This window comes from Dinoponera quadriceps, unplaced genomic scaffold (assembly GCF_001313825.1).
Source record: "Dinoponera quadriceps isolate SergipeBrazil2010 unplaced genomic scaffold, ASM131382v1 scaffold4009, whole genome shotgun sequence".
NCBI classification, from domain to species: domain Eukaryota; kingdom Metazoa; phylum Arthropoda; class Insecta; order Hymenoptera; family Formicidae; genus Dinoponera; species Dinoponera quadriceps.
Window position 1 is genome coordinate 541,665 of NW_014557992.1, and position 19,877 is coordinate 561,541.

General features: G+C 49.6%; 1 protein-coding gene across 1 annotated transcript in view; it reads right to left on the minus strand.

Moving 5' to 3' along the window:
• Nucleotides 1-19,877, minus strand: part of LOC106749600 (Down syndrome cell adhesion molecule-like protein Dscam2) — a 100,241-nt gene that overhangs the window by 15,807 nt on the left and 64,557 nt on the right. The window contains exons 3-10 of the mRNA XM_014629248.1: nucleotides 19,603-19,767; nucleotides 14,472-14,618; nucleotides 14,261-14,378; nucleotides 8,912-9,073; nucleotides 7,889-8,172; nucleotides 2,695-2,839; nucleotides 1,105-1,256; nucleotides 265-537 (exon numbers count right to left, since the gene is read on the minus strand). Of these exons, the coding sequence (XP_014484734.1) occupies nucleotides 265-537; nucleotides 1,105-1,256; nucleotides 2,695-2,839; nucleotides 7,889-8,172; nucleotides 8,912-9,073; nucleotides 14,261-14,378; nucleotides 14,472-14,618; nucleotides 19,603-19,767 (1,446 nt within the window). The remainder of the gene's footprint in view (nucleotides 1-264; nucleotides 538-1,104; nucleotides 1,257-2,694; nucleotides 2,840-7,888; nucleotides 8,173-8,911; nucleotides 9,074-14,260; nucleotides 14,379-14,471; nucleotides 14,619-19,602; nucleotides 19,768-19,877) is intronic.

Genomic DNA, 19,877 nt, shown 5'->3' on the forward strand with positions numbered 1-19,877 from the left:
CCCCCTCCCGCACCACCCTCCCCGAGCCCTGTTTTGACCTCGTTTTCGTCCCTCGTTTTCCGATGAGCGGATTCGCCGGGGAATCTTCCGGTTTGCCTTCCCTCGACTCGGCTCGTCGTTCCTTCGTCGTCGTGTCGCCCCCTGGTATCCGTAAGAACGATCACCGGCTTGTCGGTCGTGGTCCTCGGAGATCGCGCGAGAAATCAGTCGTCATCCCCACCTGCGACATTCGTTATCACGGGGAACCGGAAGTGAAGGCCTTACCGATCACGGCGACGTCGCCGGACCGCCTGGCGCTGTGGCCCTGCTTGTTCCTCGCCCAGCAGGTGTACACGCCGGCGTCGCCCTTCTTCTGCACGCTGCTGATCACCAGGGTGCCGTCCGCCAGCACCTTCTGGCGCAGGTCGTCCGGTAACTCGCGGTTCGCCCTCTCCCACTTGATCTCCTCGATCGGATATCCGGCCACCGGACACTTCAAACGCAAGGTCTCGCCGGCGACCGCGGTCACTTTCGGGATCAGGCGTATGTACGGCAGCCCTGAACGGGAAATTTCGCGTTTCCTGGACGTGTCGCATGGATTTTCAGCGCGCCGGGCTAACGGGAAAATACCGGCGGGCTCGGCGAACGAGCGAACAATCGGTTAGGAAATAGCCAACGCGTGATCCGATTGTCTGTCGCGCAGATAAAAATGTCCTTTGTTTTCGTAACACGTTCGTCTTCTTCAGGCGCGTTGATTAATTAAATTTCCGATTACGAACGTTCGCACAGCACATACTTCATACTACGTACAATCGCGACAACCGCCGCGCAATAATTAAATACCGGATGTGTTTTGTTCCCAGAGAAAGAGAGAGAGAGAGAGAGAAGTAGAGCGAGGGAGAGAATTAATAATTACGTTGGTTTACGCGATCAGCGATTGTTAATTGACGATCGACCGTTCGCCGATGCGTCCAGGCCGACGTGAAAAATTCGTAGGGGCGCGCCGAGGTGACGCGACGTCAATTTCAGGGCTCGCCTCGCTGGCGCCGGCGCGCTTGCACGAAATTAATTATAATTTATTTCACATTATACACGGATGGGGAATAATTAACGCAGGTTACGCACCGTAAACATTCAGTCGCGCAGCATGTGTCACCTTTCCCGCGCGATTTTCGGCAGTGCAGGAGTACTCGCCGCCGTCCTCCACCATCACGTGGCTTATGTTGACGTGGGATATCACGTCGCCGTGCACCGTCACGTACTGCCCGATGACGAATCTTGCGCATGCAATCATCCGGGCGTCTCCGTTTAGACAAGGGGAGACTCGCGATCCGCCGGCGTACGTCGAATTTTAAATCGCGAATTTGAAACTCCGGGGGATACATCCCCCGCGTACATCTTTCGAGAGACAGAGGAAGAGAGAGAGAGAGAGAGAGAAGAAGACATTCTTGTTCGACGATACGTGACAACACTTCCAGTAATGATCCCTCGGTCGCGACAGCGCGGATGCGGCGATGTGATAAAAGAAAGTGATAAAAGTCAAGGAGCTAAAAAGATACGCGTAAACTTTTCGCGAGGAGCATTTTCGCATTTCTATCTGACGACCTGATCGATCCGACGCATCCAGACAGCCGCCAAACCGGTGCGGCGGTCTCGTGAATTTCGCGAGAGAAAAAGAGAGAGGGAGAGAGAGCGATAGAAACTGACGAATAAAGAGAGAGAGGTAGAGGGAGGCCGAGCAAAAAAGAGCGAATTGCGAAAGCCGGGCGTTATCGTTCAGAATTTGTCACGTTCTATCACGATCAGAGCCGCGAATGAAACTATAGCCGCGGGAAACGACTCGTCCAGTGGCGTGGACGAAGGGAAACGCGAGCGGCGGGGTAGAAAGCCGGCGATAAAACGGGATACGGGAAGGTACGCCGTACCGGGATGGTCCTTTATGCCGATCAGTCGTTAAACTACGCCGCCCAGCACCACGGAAAACTCGCGGGCTTCCTCCTACGTACGGTGTCCGCAACGATGTGGCTCTCTTCTCTTCTCATCTCGCGCCACGTACATAGTTCGCGCCCATCCGCGCGCGATAAATATTCTCGTTTCTCGCCCTCGGATATTACACGCGTGGAATTGCGCGCGTATACGATCGCGAATGACACCGTCAGGAATTACGGTTCAATTACGACGGCGATAGTAACTGACGTTTAAGGTGTACGTCGTCCATTCGACGACGTACTGCTATACCCCGCAACACCCTTTATTTTAGGAACGCCGATCTCGATAATTTCGCTCTTCGCGCTCCTCCCCACCAGCCCCCCTCCCGGTTGTTCTCCACCTCGACGACGTTGATAATAGCGCGTCGTGATAGCGGCGTCCGGCGCGGTAAGGAAAATAAAGTATAACGCGCGCGTAACGCGACATGTTGGCCGGTGCGCGCGCTCGACATAACTCAATGCCGCTATCACGCGCAGACGACGATCCCGATACATCCCTTTTCTTCGTTTTTCCCCCCCCCCCCCTCCCCCCGCTCCTCCTCTCTTTCCTCTTCTTTTTTTTCCAGCTGCCTCTTTTTGTTTCTTTCTCCTTCCTCTTTTTTTCTTTCCTTGCCCACGCAGGACCATTAGTTACGCCGGTGAATTACGAGATATCAGTCTCTCGAATGTCGAGCGCGCGAATATCGGCAAAAATGTGGGCTTTTTCGGAGAACTGGGGCGAGCTTACCTTCCATTAGTCGGTAAGGGAAAACCGTCCAGCGCCCACGATACCTGAGGTGTAGGGTTTCCCGCGGCGGAGCATTTTAAGGACACGGCGGGCCCCGGCTGGAGCGTCTGCTCGATGAACGAGTACAGCAGCACCGGCGGCGCGTCTGAAACGTTAACGTGTAAGGCGAGCTTAATTACGCATAGCCGGGCGAATTTATGCCGTCGAGCCGTTATCGTTAATCAAAGTCGTTAAAGCGGCAAAACACCTGGCGGCGATCGCTCGGGACGGAGGCCAAATTTTTACGCCCTGGCCGGATAATTAAGGCGAACTCGCGACGAACTCGCCCTCTCCTTCCTCTCCTTCCCTGGAAAAACGCTGTATATCGGAGATAATTTTGCGTTTCTCCGCGTCGCCGGGCTTCGAGCCGACAATTTAGCCCCCCGAGCGGCAACCGGGGTCAATTGTGCCCCCCTCGATTTTTCATCTCTTGAACATTTTCGAAAAAATCTCCCAAAATTATCGGAACTTTCTTTAACTTTCTATTTGAAGACTGTATATCTGTTTTGCCAGAAATAAATTGCTGAATATTTTAGTTTTAATGATTTCGTTTGGCGAAGGAGCGCTTCTTACAATGGCCCGGACAGAAATGACCCTGGTTGCCGCTCGGAGGGTTAAAGACAGATCGAGGAGCCGGGAGGCGGGTTGAAGGGGGGAGGGTGTTTTATATTCTCAGATATCTGTATTTATTTCTGCAATGAAAATGCGGATTACCGATGTAATTCGCGCGAGTGCCGCGGTTCGGCAATAAAACGCGAGTGCTGCAGGGTTAAACGAAGGGTTACGAGCGCGTTTCGCGGAAAGAAGAAGGCGAGCGTACGAGCACGATATCCCGATTCTGAAAGCCGCCACGCCCAGCGCGCATTGCGATGGAATATGAAAGACAATGGGCTCGCCGTCACGGAAGTGCCGCGCGCGGATATTTCTCTTTTCTCCGTCGACGTTATAACGACGGGGTCAACACGGGGGGTGAAGTACGACTGATTCGCGATGCGGCGGTGAGGAAGGTCGGCGGGAAGGAGGGAGGGAGGCGCGGAAGCGAAGAAGACGCGGGTAGACGCGCGGATCTGTCGTGAGATCGAACGGGCGATGGAGCGTCGATGTCGCCGTGGCTGTTCGTAATTAAAAGTATCGATTCCGTCGTCATTAAAAAAGAGAGCCCCGTCGTCGCGTCGCGGAACGAGAAGAGAGGATGAGGTGAGCCTCCTCTACCGCCCTCGAAGATGAAGGAGGGTGGGAAGAAAACGATCTCGTCCGTGTGAATGCCGGATCCTCGGCGGCTCCTCGTGCTCGCGAAACCGCACGCAAATCGATGAATCTCGTCTCGATGCCTGCCGGCGTTCGTCATCAGCCACCTCCGCCGTCTAAGCCGCGACCGACGCCGCGCGCTCGCCTCTTCCATCTCCGGTCGGTGAAACGGAATTTTAAGTGACGGTGATAACGACCGCCGACATTACGATGCGCGCGCGCGAGCGAAGTGGAAGTGTTCTCGTACCCCTGAGCGTGGAATCGCTCAGGGCCGCGTTGATCGCGCGTCCCTCCGCAAAACTGCAGTTCCTCAACTTACTTTCTTAAATCTGAACATGTTACGACGAACTACGCTTGATATACTAGACCGGGGTCAGTATCACAGTCCGTCCTTATATTTAAGATCGTCTTGGATTCATCTTCAGATGCTGTACGGGTCGTTTCATTGCCTACGAAGCATCTGAAGATTAACTTAAGATGATCTTATATATAAAAACGGATTATGTCAACTTTAGTTTGTACCGGTGCACATCAGAGCATTCCATCAAATTGGCCATTAGATTTTCTGATCAAACATGGCGTCTGGTCACTAAGTACTTCTATCTATAAAGAATGTCTATTGAATATATGGAGTTAATACGTGAAAGAAAACTCCAGTTCCGCCATATTTGATCGAGGAAAAAAGAAAACTAGATCAGTCGGTAAGAGAACCGAGATGTCCAGGCTGTTACTTGAAGGATTTGCGCGAAATCAGCCGTCGTCGCGTTGTCTCGATATCCGGCTGGAGATACGCGCGAGTGAAATGATAGGACGGCCGCCGCGGCGAGAGAATAGCACGATTAAAGCATGACGATGACGATATTTGACACTTCCGACGCCCGTTCTCGCGGCAGCTGCGAAAAATTGAACGGGACGTCGCAATTGGACCCGCATTGTCATTCGCAGAACGATTTTCGTCATTCGGCGCGTAGTCCACGACTATTCCCGGTGAGCGGTAGAAAAACGGCAAATTAAAGCATTCGCGTACGTTAGGTCGAATTGGTGGGAACACGTTCCGCGGCCGGTTTCGCGCTCGAAACATTCGTGGAATTCATTTTGAGTAATTTGGCAGTTCTGTTCGCTCGAGGAAATGACTTTTCTGCCGCCGTTCTATTCTCCGCCGCGCGCCATAGAGAAAGCTCACGCGCGCGCTTTTGCGCCGTCGCTCGAAATTGCGGCGGAGAGGACGGTTTTATGTGCGGCACGGCGGACCGGGCACGATATCCGCGTCCGTATCAAAGCGCGAAATAAAAGAGCCGCGCAAAAGTTGATTTTCATCTGCGGTCTCCCCGTTCCCTCTTGCGACGGTTAATCAACCGGCCGTTAATCAACCGCTCTGATTACAGTCTGCGCGCGATTACAGCCGCGGCGACGAGCAACAGTAACGTCGATGTTCAACGCGGAAATCAGCCGGTTCCGGTTTCTCCCTAAACGGACCGACAGTGGCGATCGAATCGATAAAGCTAATCGCGAGAACGTCGGTGCCGTCGAATGGCCGTGGAGGTCGACGGCCAATCGCACGCAGCTACTCTTCGCCGAGCGAAGAGATTTTACGAGCGAGTGGTGCTTGAATATCGCGGAATGCATTTCGCACAATTTGCCGAGAGGTGCACCGTCTCTCTCCTTCTCTTTCTTTCTCTCTCTCTCTCTCTCTCTCTCTCGTTCTCTCCTCTTTCCACTCTTCCTCTCTCATACACATAGTCTCTCTCTCTCTCTCTCTTTGCGGCCTCGGAAATGACTTTTTCTGCAGCCGTCCGTCCCGACCGGACTGTGCGGGGCGCGTCGGGCCCGTCGCTTTTCTCCTCCTGGTTGTCCTCGTGTGGCGAAATTGCATCGGCGATCGTTTTGTCTCGCTCGCACCCATCGGGATGTCTCTGCAGCCGTCGGCACTCGCTCGCTCGCTCACTCGCTCTCTCGAATTCTCTTTGACGTAAATTCCGTGCATTACTGACGCTGACGAGCGAGAGACGCTAACTTCATTGTTGTTTCAAAGGCCCTCCTCCCTGGTCGCTCCGCCGCCACCCATGCCGCCCCCGAAAGCCTGGTCTAGATATACGGGGTGTCCGACCTCGATGCTGCGTTATCAACTATTAACGATTGATTCTTTGACGGAATGCGTAATGCGGCCCGCAAACGAATGAACGAGCGGACGAACGCGCGGACGGACGGTTGCGTTATACGAATGTCGGCTGACGCGGCTCTTTCATACATATTTGCCGACGTGGTCGGTCATTCCGAGAGAGAGAGAGAGAGAGAGAGAGAGAGCGGGCGAGGAAAACTCTCCGAATGAAATCCCCGCCGAAGCACGATCCGCTCCGGGGCTAACTGACAAACAAAGTTCCGCCCGGCTCTTCGCGGTGACGTGGCTTAATTCGCGAGAGCCCCTTAATTTCCGACGTTAAATATCACCGTAATTAGAGCTGTCGCTTAGGATTTTTCGCCGGTGGGCGGGAGAAGCGAGCGAGGGGTCGCTTGCTAATTCCACGGAGAAATCCGTCTCGGCGACTACGCTCGAGGCCGCGGAGGATGAACGTCCTGTACAGGTTTCTCCGCCGCGGTAGGACGCGCGAGCGAGGGTAAGGGCGGCGGTGTGGGTGGCGTAGCTGCGAAACGAGGGTAAAGCGTTGTAAAAGAAGACCTCTCCACTTCAAAGTGGTGGTCCCCCCTCTCCCCCTGCCTCTCGGCCGGCAGCTCGGCACGCGGACACCGCCTCTTTGCCGAGTAATCGAGTTCTGTGTAATTCGATAGGTATAACGCGGGCTGCCGATCGGTGTCTTCTCTCGCCGAGGCACCTTTGACGGCGCTTTTCGAGGATGACGCGAGGACGGGAGACTGCGAGAGGGGGCGACAGAGAGAGAGAGAGAGAGAGAAAGGAGGAAAGACGCGGGTCAATATCCTGACGCGAGGCCGGATCTCCGTAGCAAATGTCTCCTTTATTATACGGATCTCGGGGGATGATGCCGCAGTCGCGATCAGAGCGCTGTTATTAGTACCTTTCGCGGTGCCGGCGAAGCGCGAACGATCGTTACGTCGCGCTCTTAACGCCGTATTTAATCGGAGGAATGTTTCATGCTCGAGTGCCGCGCGTCGTTCCCATTACCATCCAAGTTTGAATCATTCTTAGCGGCGCAACATTATTCCTCGTTATTCCCCCGACAGGCGCGCGCGAGATGTAATCCTCCGTCTTCGGTTGAGGAGAGTCTCATCTCGCGCGCTAATCGTGCGCGCACAGCCGTTCGCGTCTGCCAATTTAGAAGCGATCGATTCCGAATCGGTCTAAATATACACGTATCGTCACATTTGCCTCTTCCCAATAAAGTTATGTTTATGTCTCCGCATTCTTTTCTATTCTTGAGTGTAGTAATATCCGCATGCTTGATCTTTTCGCTTCCCTTTTCCAGAGCGTGCGATAAATCGATATCTAAGAAATAATAATAGCTAGTACCTGCCAATATATGAACACTTTCGAAATTTTTCAATTTAACGACTTTAGAAATCTTTTCCCTCTACTTGCGAGAACTCACATTTACAAAATAAGATTAAAATTGCCAGAAAACTCGATATATTTATACTGTTCAGAGCGAAATAAATTGTTCGAAATAACTATCCATTTCTCCTGAAAGCATTTGATTTTGCACGTATTAAATATACCGCTTTCTATCGAAATTTACTTATCTATCTCGAGCTGACTTATTTCGAACAGAATATTTATTGCTACGTCGAACGCGCGTTTTACCAACCTCGGCGCGTCTTCCCCGCGACAAGTTGCGTCTGTGTGAAAATTCGAGCTCGCGAAGTATCGTCAGGATCTCGTCTAGTACGGGGAGATCGTGACGGGGAGTCGATACCGAGAGAAATATTTACGTACCACCCAGTTGGAGTTCCGCCGACGCTTGAGCTGTATCGCCCTCCGACCGTCGTACAATGCATTGGTACATGCCGCGATCCTCCCGGCCGATCCCGTTGAGCCTTAACAATTCCGATTGCCTTCCTGTCCCTGGAAGTTGCCGACCGTCCTTGTACCACGTGATAAAGTGCGGTCCAGCTTGCGGATGCGTGCCGACCTCGCATCTGAACTCGGCGTTGCCGCCAAGGTGAACGCTCAGCAACGGTGGTGTCACTTCCACGTGAAGAGGCGCCGTCACGATTAACCTGAGGCATCGTGATAAAAGCGTCGACATATTACGTCACACGAATTACGCTTGACACACGAGGAGATCGAACGACGCGACGGCGTTACGGTAAAAGCGTGAAACGACGTGAGCGGAACGTCTTGGAGAAAGACGAGAGACAGTAATCAGACGTAATTGTTAATTTCCATTATCGCGTAACGATAATATACAGGATATATAAAAAGTGCCGAAATCGAATAAACGTAATTACCTGTTGTCAGTCTCTTAAGTCAAATAATACTTTTATCGATTTAAGCATATTTTGATGGCTTATAGTAAATACTTTCTTTAACGCAGTAATACTTTAATTTGTAAATGAATTACCGAATGTTAGTAAATCGTTCTAAATTTAAGATAGTACTTACTAAAATTATGTAATACTTCTTTTCCGTTAAAGAAACTTAGTGTTTTAAATTTCGATTTTCCGTCCAGTAAATATTTTTTGAAATTAAAATTCTGGTATCTCAATATTATAAATGTAATGTCAGAATTTTCTAACACATGTACGAGTAAATATCAAATTAGACGAAGGAAATATCACATTGTACATAGTCAATTATATTTCTATTTCTAGTAAATATTTGCTAAGGAATACTGGAGCGACCATTTTCCTTCGATCAGATATTACTTGAGTATAACACTCTTATCTTTCGGTGTAGAAATTAACGATTGACTGACTCTTGCGCGAAATTTCCCTTGATTTTTACCCTGATTGTTACCTGATCTCAGCACTGGCCTCGCCACCGGGGTTGGAAGCGGAGCAACGGTACACCCCGCTGTCCTCTAACGTCACCGCCTCGATGGCTAACACCGAGCCGAGCAGTCTAGTTCTGGGCCCGGAGAGCACCAGCATCGGTTCCGCACCCGTTTGCGCGTACCACCTGCGAGCGAAAGCATCGAGAACGCTTTTTTAATCCAACACTATTTGTTGTTACCGTCTATTTTGCGAGAGAACTTCGCGCGACAAGCTCCTCGATGTCGTTCGGGATAATAATTTCATAAAAAGTACTTCCACATGATGAGTCCGACTAAAATATTGAAATCGGGAGGTGCTTTTCTTTTCCAGCGATAACCCGCGATAAAATTACCGAGTACTATATATATATATATATACATACACGCCCCTGCCACACACACGCACACATAGGGATCGTAAACGTGAATCTACGAGGAGATCGGAAGGAAATGCTGCAAAAAAGAACCACGTGTCGCCGCTTATATCGTAACACGAATTCTATTGTCGCTTTTATCGATCTCGCACCTGAATATTCTATCGCGCTGGTTCGCAGCGCTCGCCAAGTTTGCCGCATAATCGATTCTCCGCGGGGCCGATTGCGATGCGATCGGGCTCACGTCTTTGAAGACAGTGCGACCGATACAATCTCCAAATCGGTCAACCCCTCTCTCTCTCTCGCTCTCTGTCACTTTGTTGTTCGTGTCCCCCTTCTGTCTCTCACACTCCGTCTCGTTGACGAATAATTTTTCATCGAAAGGCAAAGCAGTCGGCGCGGCAAAGAGGCGGCGAGGGGGACGGGTCGCGAGGGGAACGGTTCAATTTCGCTAGCTTTTCGGATACGTCGACCTAGAAACGACGCCGGGGCCGACATCCGCAGCAACGTTTATCCCCGGGATCCTCTCGCTGCCACTCTCTGCAGTCACTGACAGTTCCCGATCGCGATACGTTTAGACTTCGGCGGGGGGCTTGATCGCTCGTGGGGCCTATCCGAGAGCTCTCTCTCTTTCTCTCTCTCTCTCTCCACTCCGTTCTCGCGCGCGCTCCTTCCCCTATGTTCTCAATTCGCCGCGATATTTCACGTCCGGACGTCCGACCGAGGCGAGTTCGCCGACGAGTCGCGGGAATCTCGCGAGAAATCTTGACCGATAAAACCGAATGGGAGTTACGGTCGGAGTTGTTTCCGTTTAATAACTTGTTAAGACCCTCCGGACGCGACGCTCCGAAGCGGACGGGATTCGTATGCACGCGTAAAAGATTCAGTTCGGAAAGTTGCGGGACGATGGGAGTTGGATCGTCGTGTCGTTAGGAGATAGAAAAGTTCCGGAAGCGCGCGCCACGACGTGTCGTAAAAGTACTTAGAAGTTGCGCGGCCGTCCGCGGGAATTCAATAAATCCCGCGGCTCCGCGGCAGAATCTTATCCGGTATCGCGCGATTTGTCCCCCCGAGCACCCCCGATCGGTCCCGTTTATCGTAAGCCCGCGTGAGCGCCCGTTCCTGGCCGCGCGAGATGTATCGAGGCCGGATATATCGCGGCGGCGTCGCGTATGTATCCCCGCGACAAATTTACGACGTTTCTATACGCGCGCGCATATAAATTCGCATAATGCATTCCGCGGCGGGGGCGGGGGTGGCAACGTGCGCCGCAACTCTTAATAACGCGGTAGTATTTCACGGGGAGGGGCCCGCCGGTGCCGAGCGATACACGCGTTTCGGCCCGCGGGAAGACAATCGACCCCGCCGTCGGCCGGGGGTCGCCGACTTGAAACGTATTACGCGAATGTATTTTTCATAGAAGAGCTACTGCCGGGTCCCGCCCGCCCGCTCGTGTCGCGATATTGCCAATAAATTTTCATTCCGTCGAGCATTCGCCGGGCTATATTCGTGGTCTCTCGACCGGAGAGAGCGAGAAAAAAGCAGGGGGACGCGGAGGGGGAGAAGAAGAGAGAAAGAGAGGGCAGGAAAATGTCTTTCATTCCGCACTCTCCACTCTAAATTGCTTTAACCTCTCTTGCCATATTTTTTTTTCTCGAAACATCCTTCCGGCGTTATACACGAGGTATTTTTATTGCGAATTCTAATTGCAGGCTTTATAATACTGCGATTTTCATTTTTCTCCCTTCCTTATCTGTCTTTTTCCCCCCTCCTTCTCTCTCTTTCTTTCTACTTTTAGCGCGGCTTGAACGATTTCCGTAAGGGTCCTCCATCATTCTCCTTTTCTATTATGCTGATTCTTCCTTTCGCCCCGACGAAGGGCGACTTCTATTGCGTACGGACCGGCGCAAACCGATTCCGTTTATGTGACAAATGTGCAAATATTTCTAGCCGTAACGGGACAGAGAGAGAGAGAGAGAGAGAGAGAGAGAGAGAGATGTAACTCCTGGTATATCGAGCGCCGGCGATTCGCCGCGTGCGCGCGCCTAGACGGGGCCGCGGGAGGTGAAGGACCGTTTGTCAAATTCTCCGCTCTGCGAAGTGGCGAGGAGATAAAGTACGACGTTCGATTGTAACCGTGGAGAGGCGGGGGGAGGGAAACAGCCGCGGAAAACGCAGAATCGCGGGCGGGCACCGGGTCTCTCTTTCTCTCGGCCCGAGCGACATGGAGAGCTTCCGATTGTGCCACCTTCGCGAGGCTTCAGGATCGAGTGCTCCCACTTTTTCCCGATCAAAATCTTCCGTCTTCCTGCCCTCCCGGCCCCGACGTCGCACTTCGACGCTCGTCTTCGCCTTTTTCCCCCTTCATCTCTCTCGCCGAGTATCACCCGTCCTTCCCTCCATCGCATCACCCTGCCCCCGTTCCCCCCTTCGGGGTGCGATCGTAATTTCTCCAGGGAGGGGGGATTAAAGGAAAGGATTGAGACGCAGCATCACCGTCTCTTACTATCCTCTCAGCCGCCCCCCGCCGGCGGATATCACGGAGGAGTCGCGTAATCGCTCAAAGAAGCGTCGCGTACGAAACGATAGACGCGCGCGCGCTCGGTCTCGTTCGAGTGCCGATTTCCAACGCACAAAAGCAGTCGTGTTCGTCTTTGTGTCAGCCGATGTGAGATGTTCGAGAGACGGTACCTCCAAGCCGAGACGACGACGCCAAGTGGACGTCGGAGTGGAGCGTTTCTTTCCTCTCTTTCTTTTCTTCTCCCTTTCTCTGCCCCTCACCTATCTCTCCCTCTCTCTCTCTCTCTCTTTCTTTTGCTCGCTCGCTCATTCTCTTCTCTTGTCGCTGTAACGGCGGCAGCGAACAAATCCGTTCCCGGCGCGCGGGTAACGAGCGACGATCTCTCGCCTCGCTTTTCCGCGAGATTACTTTATAATGGGAAAAGCTGTGGGACGCGCGATGTGCCGTTTTTCTCTTGTTACATCCCTGTTACACGAGCTCTTGTTCTCTCGCTCCCTCCCGCCCTCTCTCTCTCTCTCTCTCTCTCTCTTTCAACGACGATGTACGTTATTTAAAACGACGGTGATTCTGATGGCGCACGTACGTATTTGCGCTGTAATACACGGCGTACTATTTTCCATTTACCTTCCGCGAAACGTAGGTACGTATTTTCATTTCAATATGCGAGAACTCGGACGGGCCGGAATTTTCCGTGCGAATTTTAACCGTGAGTGATACGCTGAAATGCGATTTCGTACGTCGGGATCCCATTGAAAATCGTCCGGGGGAACGTCGAACTGTTTTTATCGCAAAATCTCTTAGTATATCCGCGAAGTAATACCACTGAAAAGTCCGGAGGCGTTATCCCCGCGAACCAACGTTACAATTAAAAAATTACAAATTCATTAACGCGTGAACTACAAATTCATAACGCAGCCCGTGAAGAAACGCACGGGAGATTTTACGCGAAAAGGGACAAATGTCGCTGCGATGCTCCCTCAACTGAATTATTAATATCGCACGATATTAATACACGATATAACGGTATATCCCGATAAAATGTATTCCCAAAAATGTTCACTGTTCGCGGGAATTTATCCCGGTAGGAAATAATACAATAACGATGATCGAAATAGAATACGAGACTGGGGAATGCGCGGCGTTTCTAAGGCGCCTTTCGCTCGCTGCGGCAATAGCGAGCGCCATCTAGGATCGAGGGACTAAGGCCGCCGCTCGCGCGGACGGCCGACTAGGGTCACGCGGCCGGCGGTCAGCTGTCGCGCGCGTCGTGCGTAACTGACCTACTCCTACGCGCGCGTGGCGTGGAGCGTAACTGACCTACCGCTACGCGCGCGAATTCTCGGCAGAGCGTTACGCGCTCGAGCCCGGCAGCGCTACGCGTAATATGACGCCACGTGCGCGTCGCGAGTCAATGGCGGGTCGCGCGCTCGATTTTCCGAGCGTCGTAGCACGACGAAAAATCGCCGTGGAGACGTGCGGCAAGGACCGGGCTTCTTCTATCGTCGTTCCGCGTCCGACCGTATTAATTGTCGATGCTCTCATCATGACGCGCATACGTGTGTACTTTGCACGTCGATGGAAAGTCGAGAAAATTAATTCTTTGTCACCGTACGCTTAACTGACTCGTTTTGATGCATTTCATGCGTCACGGCAAAGAGTAACGATTGAAAAATTGATCGTCAAGTAGTTTTCTTTACGTCCTTTTGGCATCCTAACTGTCGATGTGTAATCTTTGACTTTCATGTAGATTGTCCGGTATTTCATGTAGTTTTAGAAGCCCATATTCTAAATTTTCTTTCGTCAATAAGTGTCTTAAATATGGCTTCTCAGCTAATTAGATAGTTACTAAGTTTTAGAAACTTAAACTAACTTTTAGAAGCACTTTTATCAATACAAAAGAGTTCAGAATATGGACCAAAATGTTCGGAAAAAAATCAGTTTTTTAACCCTCTAACGGCAGGGCGGATTTTCAACGTGATCGTAAAAGTAGAGCAGGAACCGACCTAAATGTACACTACGTATACTATATTTTGTTCATTTTTCACGTAGTCAGTGTACAAAATAGATAAAAGAAGTAAATACTGGCATGAAACATTCTTTGAGAAGAGATAGCGTATACGTTGTAAAATAAATGACGCCATGGAGTCAATCTGACCCCGCCTTACCGTTAGAGGGTTTAAAACAAGAATATTTCTGCCTAACGTTTTTTTGTTCTTATTTATATCTCCCTCTCTCTTTCGCTCTCATGAACTTCTCAAGCGCAATAAAGTCACTATTATTATTGTTGTTATTATCATATAAATTTAAACGACAATGTGATTCGAGAAACGTAATTTAAATATAGATAGCAGCGACGGTGTCTCCTTTTTCGAGATCGCACGCTCGTGCGGGCGCGCGCATGTGTGTGGGCTTCAGAGGATTTCCGCAAACACACTTACCGGTATTCGGGCGAAGGGCAGGCTTGCGCCACGCAGACTAACGACGTCGATTCGTCCTGGGCGACGTGAACGACGCCGGAGTTTTCGAGTATCACGGGAGGCATTACGCCTCTGTGATCTGTGAAGCAGAATGCAGAAAACTCGGCGCGTCACAGCGTTTTCAGCCAACTGTGCACCTCTCCTCCGAAAGTTATCGGCAACCGTGACTCACCTGCTATCCTAATGTTGGCCGCGGAGCTAACGACCACTTGTCTCGTGAGACGGTGCATCGTGCGGCATTTGTAGCCGTTCAGCTGGTCGTTGAACTCGAGGCTGTGCACCAGAAGCTCTCCCGTGGGAAGCAGGTGGAACTTGCCGTCTAGAAAATGCAACGATCGAGAGCAGTCGTAAAATGTCAAACGTATCGAAAGGCGTCCCATGATATACAAGACGGCCCGGAAAACCCATATAATGGTAAAGCGGCATTTTCTGTCGACTCTCCGGGCTTAGATATTTAATCCTGAAACTTCGAGACGAAGTCCCCCGTCGAACTTACGGCTCGCACGGCGAAGAGAGATACGAACCCGACCGGCGGGCTATTTCCGACGAGAAATTTCCGCAGGTTTGCCCGACCGGTGCGCACGAACGTCGCTTCCCAAGTAGATCACAAACCGTGCGACTTATCTTGCGTTCTACCCCTTTCTCGTTTACTTTTTGCACAATAGACGCCAGTTTCGTCTCACCGGCGACCGGTCGATCGACCGATCCATCGATCTATCACGTTGTAACCCGCAATGACGCTTGCACGGGATTCCGTTTAGACCGCATGAATAATACACGGCTTCCTAATCCCGCCGTATTATTCATATCGAATGCGCGCCGGTAATAATTGGGATCAACGTTTCCCGATAACACCGCATCGCTCGGTTATCTTTAACGACCGCGATAACACCGCGCGCCAGCCGGATTACGATATTTTCGGGCGTGGCCGCATTCGCCTGACGATAATTACGTTAATTCCCGCGTTTCCCCTTGTCCGATCTACGTGACGTAGGAGCGCCGTCTCGCCCTGCTAGCCCCGTCCGTCCCGTGCGCGCTCCTCGCCACTTGGGCTAAGCTCGGGGCTTCCTTAGATAAGCCCGGGCAACGCTTAACCACCACAATTATCCTAAACAGTCGCGAAGCCCGCCCGGCAAACTTGAGTCTTTTCCGGATTCGCGCGGGAAATCCCTAATTCGCGATTAGGTCACGTGCTACTTGCACGGTCGCCGTCGCTTCGTCCTACTTATGTAGCGCACATGTAGAATACCGAGCGCCGGCGTGAACATATATACCGCTGATGAATATTAGGGTTGTTTTACGTACGTAAGTATTTTACACGCACGCGGCGTTTGACAGGTGAAAATATTCGATCGAAGTCCCGATTTCTAATTTCCCGCGAGTTCCATAAGCAGACGGCCGACGTTGAGCGACGACGAACGTTTCCGCTGCGAAGGGAATCCTATTTTGAAGAGACACCATGTTGAAAATTAAAGGGCTCCGCCGATGCAAGCTTGATACGTGCGATCATGTTTAATTCAATCTCTCAAGCTCGATTCAGCACGTATTATCGTTTCCGCGTAGAATTGAAAAAGTTACGCTGATAGAAAATTATATCGCAAAAATAGGAGAATCATTTTTCCAGTAAAGTGTAGTGTTACCGTGGTGTTAGTAGAAATAATTTTAATCGCATCTCGCTATTACTACTTTTGTTAGAATCAATAAACGGTATATTAGGCGACGGAAACAACGAAATGTAATATATTCTATCGGCGTTCTCTGCTACAAAATTCCATCACGATGCCTCTCCTTTCGAAATACACCTGATCGAGAGCGACGAGTGTAGGATGGTGTAAAAATTGCACGCGCTCTCCGTCACCGAGATGAGAGTAACCGAGTTACAAGGCCGACGATAAAGAGGTATTTTCGTATGAAAGAAATTTCGCGCGCAGGCTTGTATCGGCGGCTTTGTGCCGCACAGCGGTCTATAGCTCGGGCCGGTATATAGCTCGAGCACGGGCTGAATGAGCCCGTTCGTGAGACATTAGAGCAGCTAAGAGCGGCTGCGATAAGGCCGCCTTCCGAATAGATTGTCCGCCAAGTCAGGTGGACCGAATGGTCTCTATGTAGTCTAGGTATTACATTCGAGGGAGCCTATAGCCGCGCGCGCGCGTGCGCGCTTCCATTCACGATAGATGGGAACGCGTGTATGTACATATATCGCGCGTACATGAGTCGGGGGCGTTATGTACATGCCGGCGAATTACGTCCGAACTGATACCGACACACAACAGCGGCCGGCGGCTACAGGGAAAAACGCGCAATACGAGGCGCCGGTTATTGTATCGACGGAAGGGCGTAATATGATACCTTCCCCGATAAGGTGGTAGCGTTTAAATTATAGACTCCGCGGAAGAAATTCCCGCGATCCTCTCGCTAGATCCGTGTGTCCCGGAAAGTGACGCGTTGCGCGTGACTTCTCGTTGATGGATGGATCGATTATTATTATTATTTTCATCGAGTGTAGTACAGAGTTGTTCAGCTATATTGAGAGATCAGCAGGGTGACATGTACTCAACCGGCGGGGTGACAGCTAATAGCTGATATTAGGCGCGACCATAAAGCAAGGAAACGCGATAAATTTCTGGAAAATTCAAGCATACAGTCTGACAGTTGCAGAACGGAAAACTGTGAAAGTTTCAGTGGCGCGTACAGAGGAAGGAAGTAAATTATAGTGTTCAGCAGCCGATATAAGGTAAAGTATTTTCGAGTTTAGAGGTGCGACAGAATGGGAACGAAAGAGAGGGGCTGAAAGTGTGTTGGAATATTAGAATTAACGTGAAAGTCCAAATTACAACGAAGCAGCTCGCGCAAATGGAATTTGGAGAGAGCATCGAATTTTAGAATTGTATAAACCAGACGAAATAAAAACAGAACGAAACGCTGGTGGAAACTGGTATGTTGAGCCAAAACGAAGAACGATAAGAAAGGGAAGATATACGATCATACCTTCTAGAGTTATAGGATTGACGAAGACAAGAGTTCTAAATACGCTGTATACGATTCAGTAACAGTTTAGAATACACGGAACATAAATCACATTTACATAATGAAACAATGATGATACAAGAGAATAGGTAACGGGTAATTTCTGAGCTGTGGTTAAAATACGTCTAAAAGGATAAAGCGTGCAGAGGCGAGCATAAGCTGCGCGACATTTTGCCATAATACAATGGTCGAATGACCAGGAATAATCTATATATATATATATATACACCAAGTACCTTTGATATTATTATTATAATTATGATATATGATATTATGATTTTATAATTAATTTTCGTTCAAGAGAAAAAAATAATTTTCAGGTGTGCGGAAATTTCGAGTTCGCGACATAGATAGAAACAACATGGCGTGTTCTGTAATTAGTGTTCTAATTTAGCGATGGCTAATTACGGTCGCTAATCAAATTGCGAAACGCAAAAACGCAGAGGCGTGTAATTGGCGTGTGTGCCCCTCCCGCGCGCTTGTACGCAATTTTCTCGGAACGGGCCCGCGTTTACGGTAAATCAGATTAATCTCCGCGAGCTACTAATGAACCGATGCTCGCTCTCTCGGCGAGAGGTCGGCGTCCCCGACAATCTCGACTCGCATCCCCCACGCGGAAGGAGACGCCGCATTATTGTGGATATTAAATTTCAGCCCGTGCGTCCGCGGCGGATATTAAATTTTAGTCCTCGTAAGCAATGGCGGCCGAGTGCGACACAGCCGCACGCGGTCAGTACCACCGGCGGTCACGCGAAAATCGCGCGCCGCACACTGTCACCGACGTATAATTCTTCTTTCTCCGCATTTCCGCTACTATGCCCGCGAGCTCGGAATGTTTTCCACCAACGTCGTCTTTGCGGCCACGAGAAGGATTAGGTTAACGGAATTTTATCCGAAGGAATCCTGTTATATCGAATAAACTATTCAACTAATCTAACACGAATTTCAGACACGTATCCGTGAAAATAAAAAGTACCGGTCAGTAAATTTCATATCATAAATTATATCCCTTTTAAATTTTAATTTTTTTTATTTATGTTTATGCGTTGAAGCAGAAAATGATAATAAAAATATTCTTTCGATTTAAAGCTACAGTTCAAGAAATATGGATCATATTTTAATTTTTGTAAATCACTAGTATAAGTTATGATAATAAAACAACAGAACACGTTTTTTTTACTATAAATTTATATTTTTATGTTCATATTGTTATAGGAAAGTTAAAATTTCTTTTAAACGCTGTATATTATAAAGAATCTTTTTAACGGTCTTGAAATAAAACAGTTATATACAACGAGAGAATAGAAATAGTCTGTATCTTCCTATAGGAAATTAAAATGTAACAAAATAGCATATCTGTCATTCATAAACTTTCATAGGGCCGCCATATATATCATTTCAAAGTAAAAAATTAGATTTAAAAAAAAAGTGATTTTGAAGACATTTTCTCCACACCACGAAAACCTCAAATATCAAATTTCCTTTTGATTGTTGTTTATTATATAACAGAAATTAGAGATAAATTTTTACTTTAATCGTTATATCCGCGAACAACACCACAAAATTAACTAGAATCGCCAGTTTAAATCCAAGATACAATTTTTATATTGACCAGTATTACTGGTTACGTAAAAATGAATCAAAAATACGAACTTATGAATATAAAATATCTTAGTATAAGAAATAAATATTTATTCGGATTCCATGATGCCTGATTTTGACTAACTTCAATTACTGATAACGAAGAATCAAATAAGAAAATCTGGAATATAAATTAGAGCGAAGAGAATATGCGTGAAAAATAATATATTAAAATTAATTAATATCAGAAACTCTGGGAAGTAATAAATTCCTATACAGTCTACGACCGTTGAAATTCAGATTCCTCGGAAGGCATCGCGAATACTCTCGGGAGCCGCTGCCACTGCGGACAGTCTCGCAACTCGCGATGCACAATATGCGCGAAATAATTGCAGCACGTGCTCTAACGTCGCTTTACCATCGCGGCGCGACTTAATCCTCACGCGTATCGCGTTGCGGAATCGCGGAAAATTTATCTCCCCGGTGAGTAATCTTTTCCGCGCGAGATGATTTACGTCGTCGCGGAAATCTCTCGTATGCCCGTGCGGCAAAGAGCGTTATATGCATTCAGAGTTTTTTCATCCAACTTCCCTGGTCAGCCCCCATACGACATGCGCGCGATGATCCCGGTGTTTTCGCGACACGCGTGGGACACGTCGCACGCACTCGTGGATATTTCCGTAAGAAACATTTACCTCCTTGCAGCGAGGGGTATATGTGGGACGATGGCTCGTGCAGCCAGGCTACGACGCGCACCAAATCTTTGACGTAGCTCGGTATGATGCAGCGCAATATCGCCGTGCATCCCCTCGACGCGCCTCCCGTCACCTCCACGTCGACTTTGTACGCCTGAGCCACCACTGCGAACACAGTAATAAAATATCACGCGAGCCGCCACGTGCGGGCCGCGGCCGATCACCTAGAGATCGTGAAACAATGGCTTACGTCTCCCCTCCCCCCCCCCCCCCCC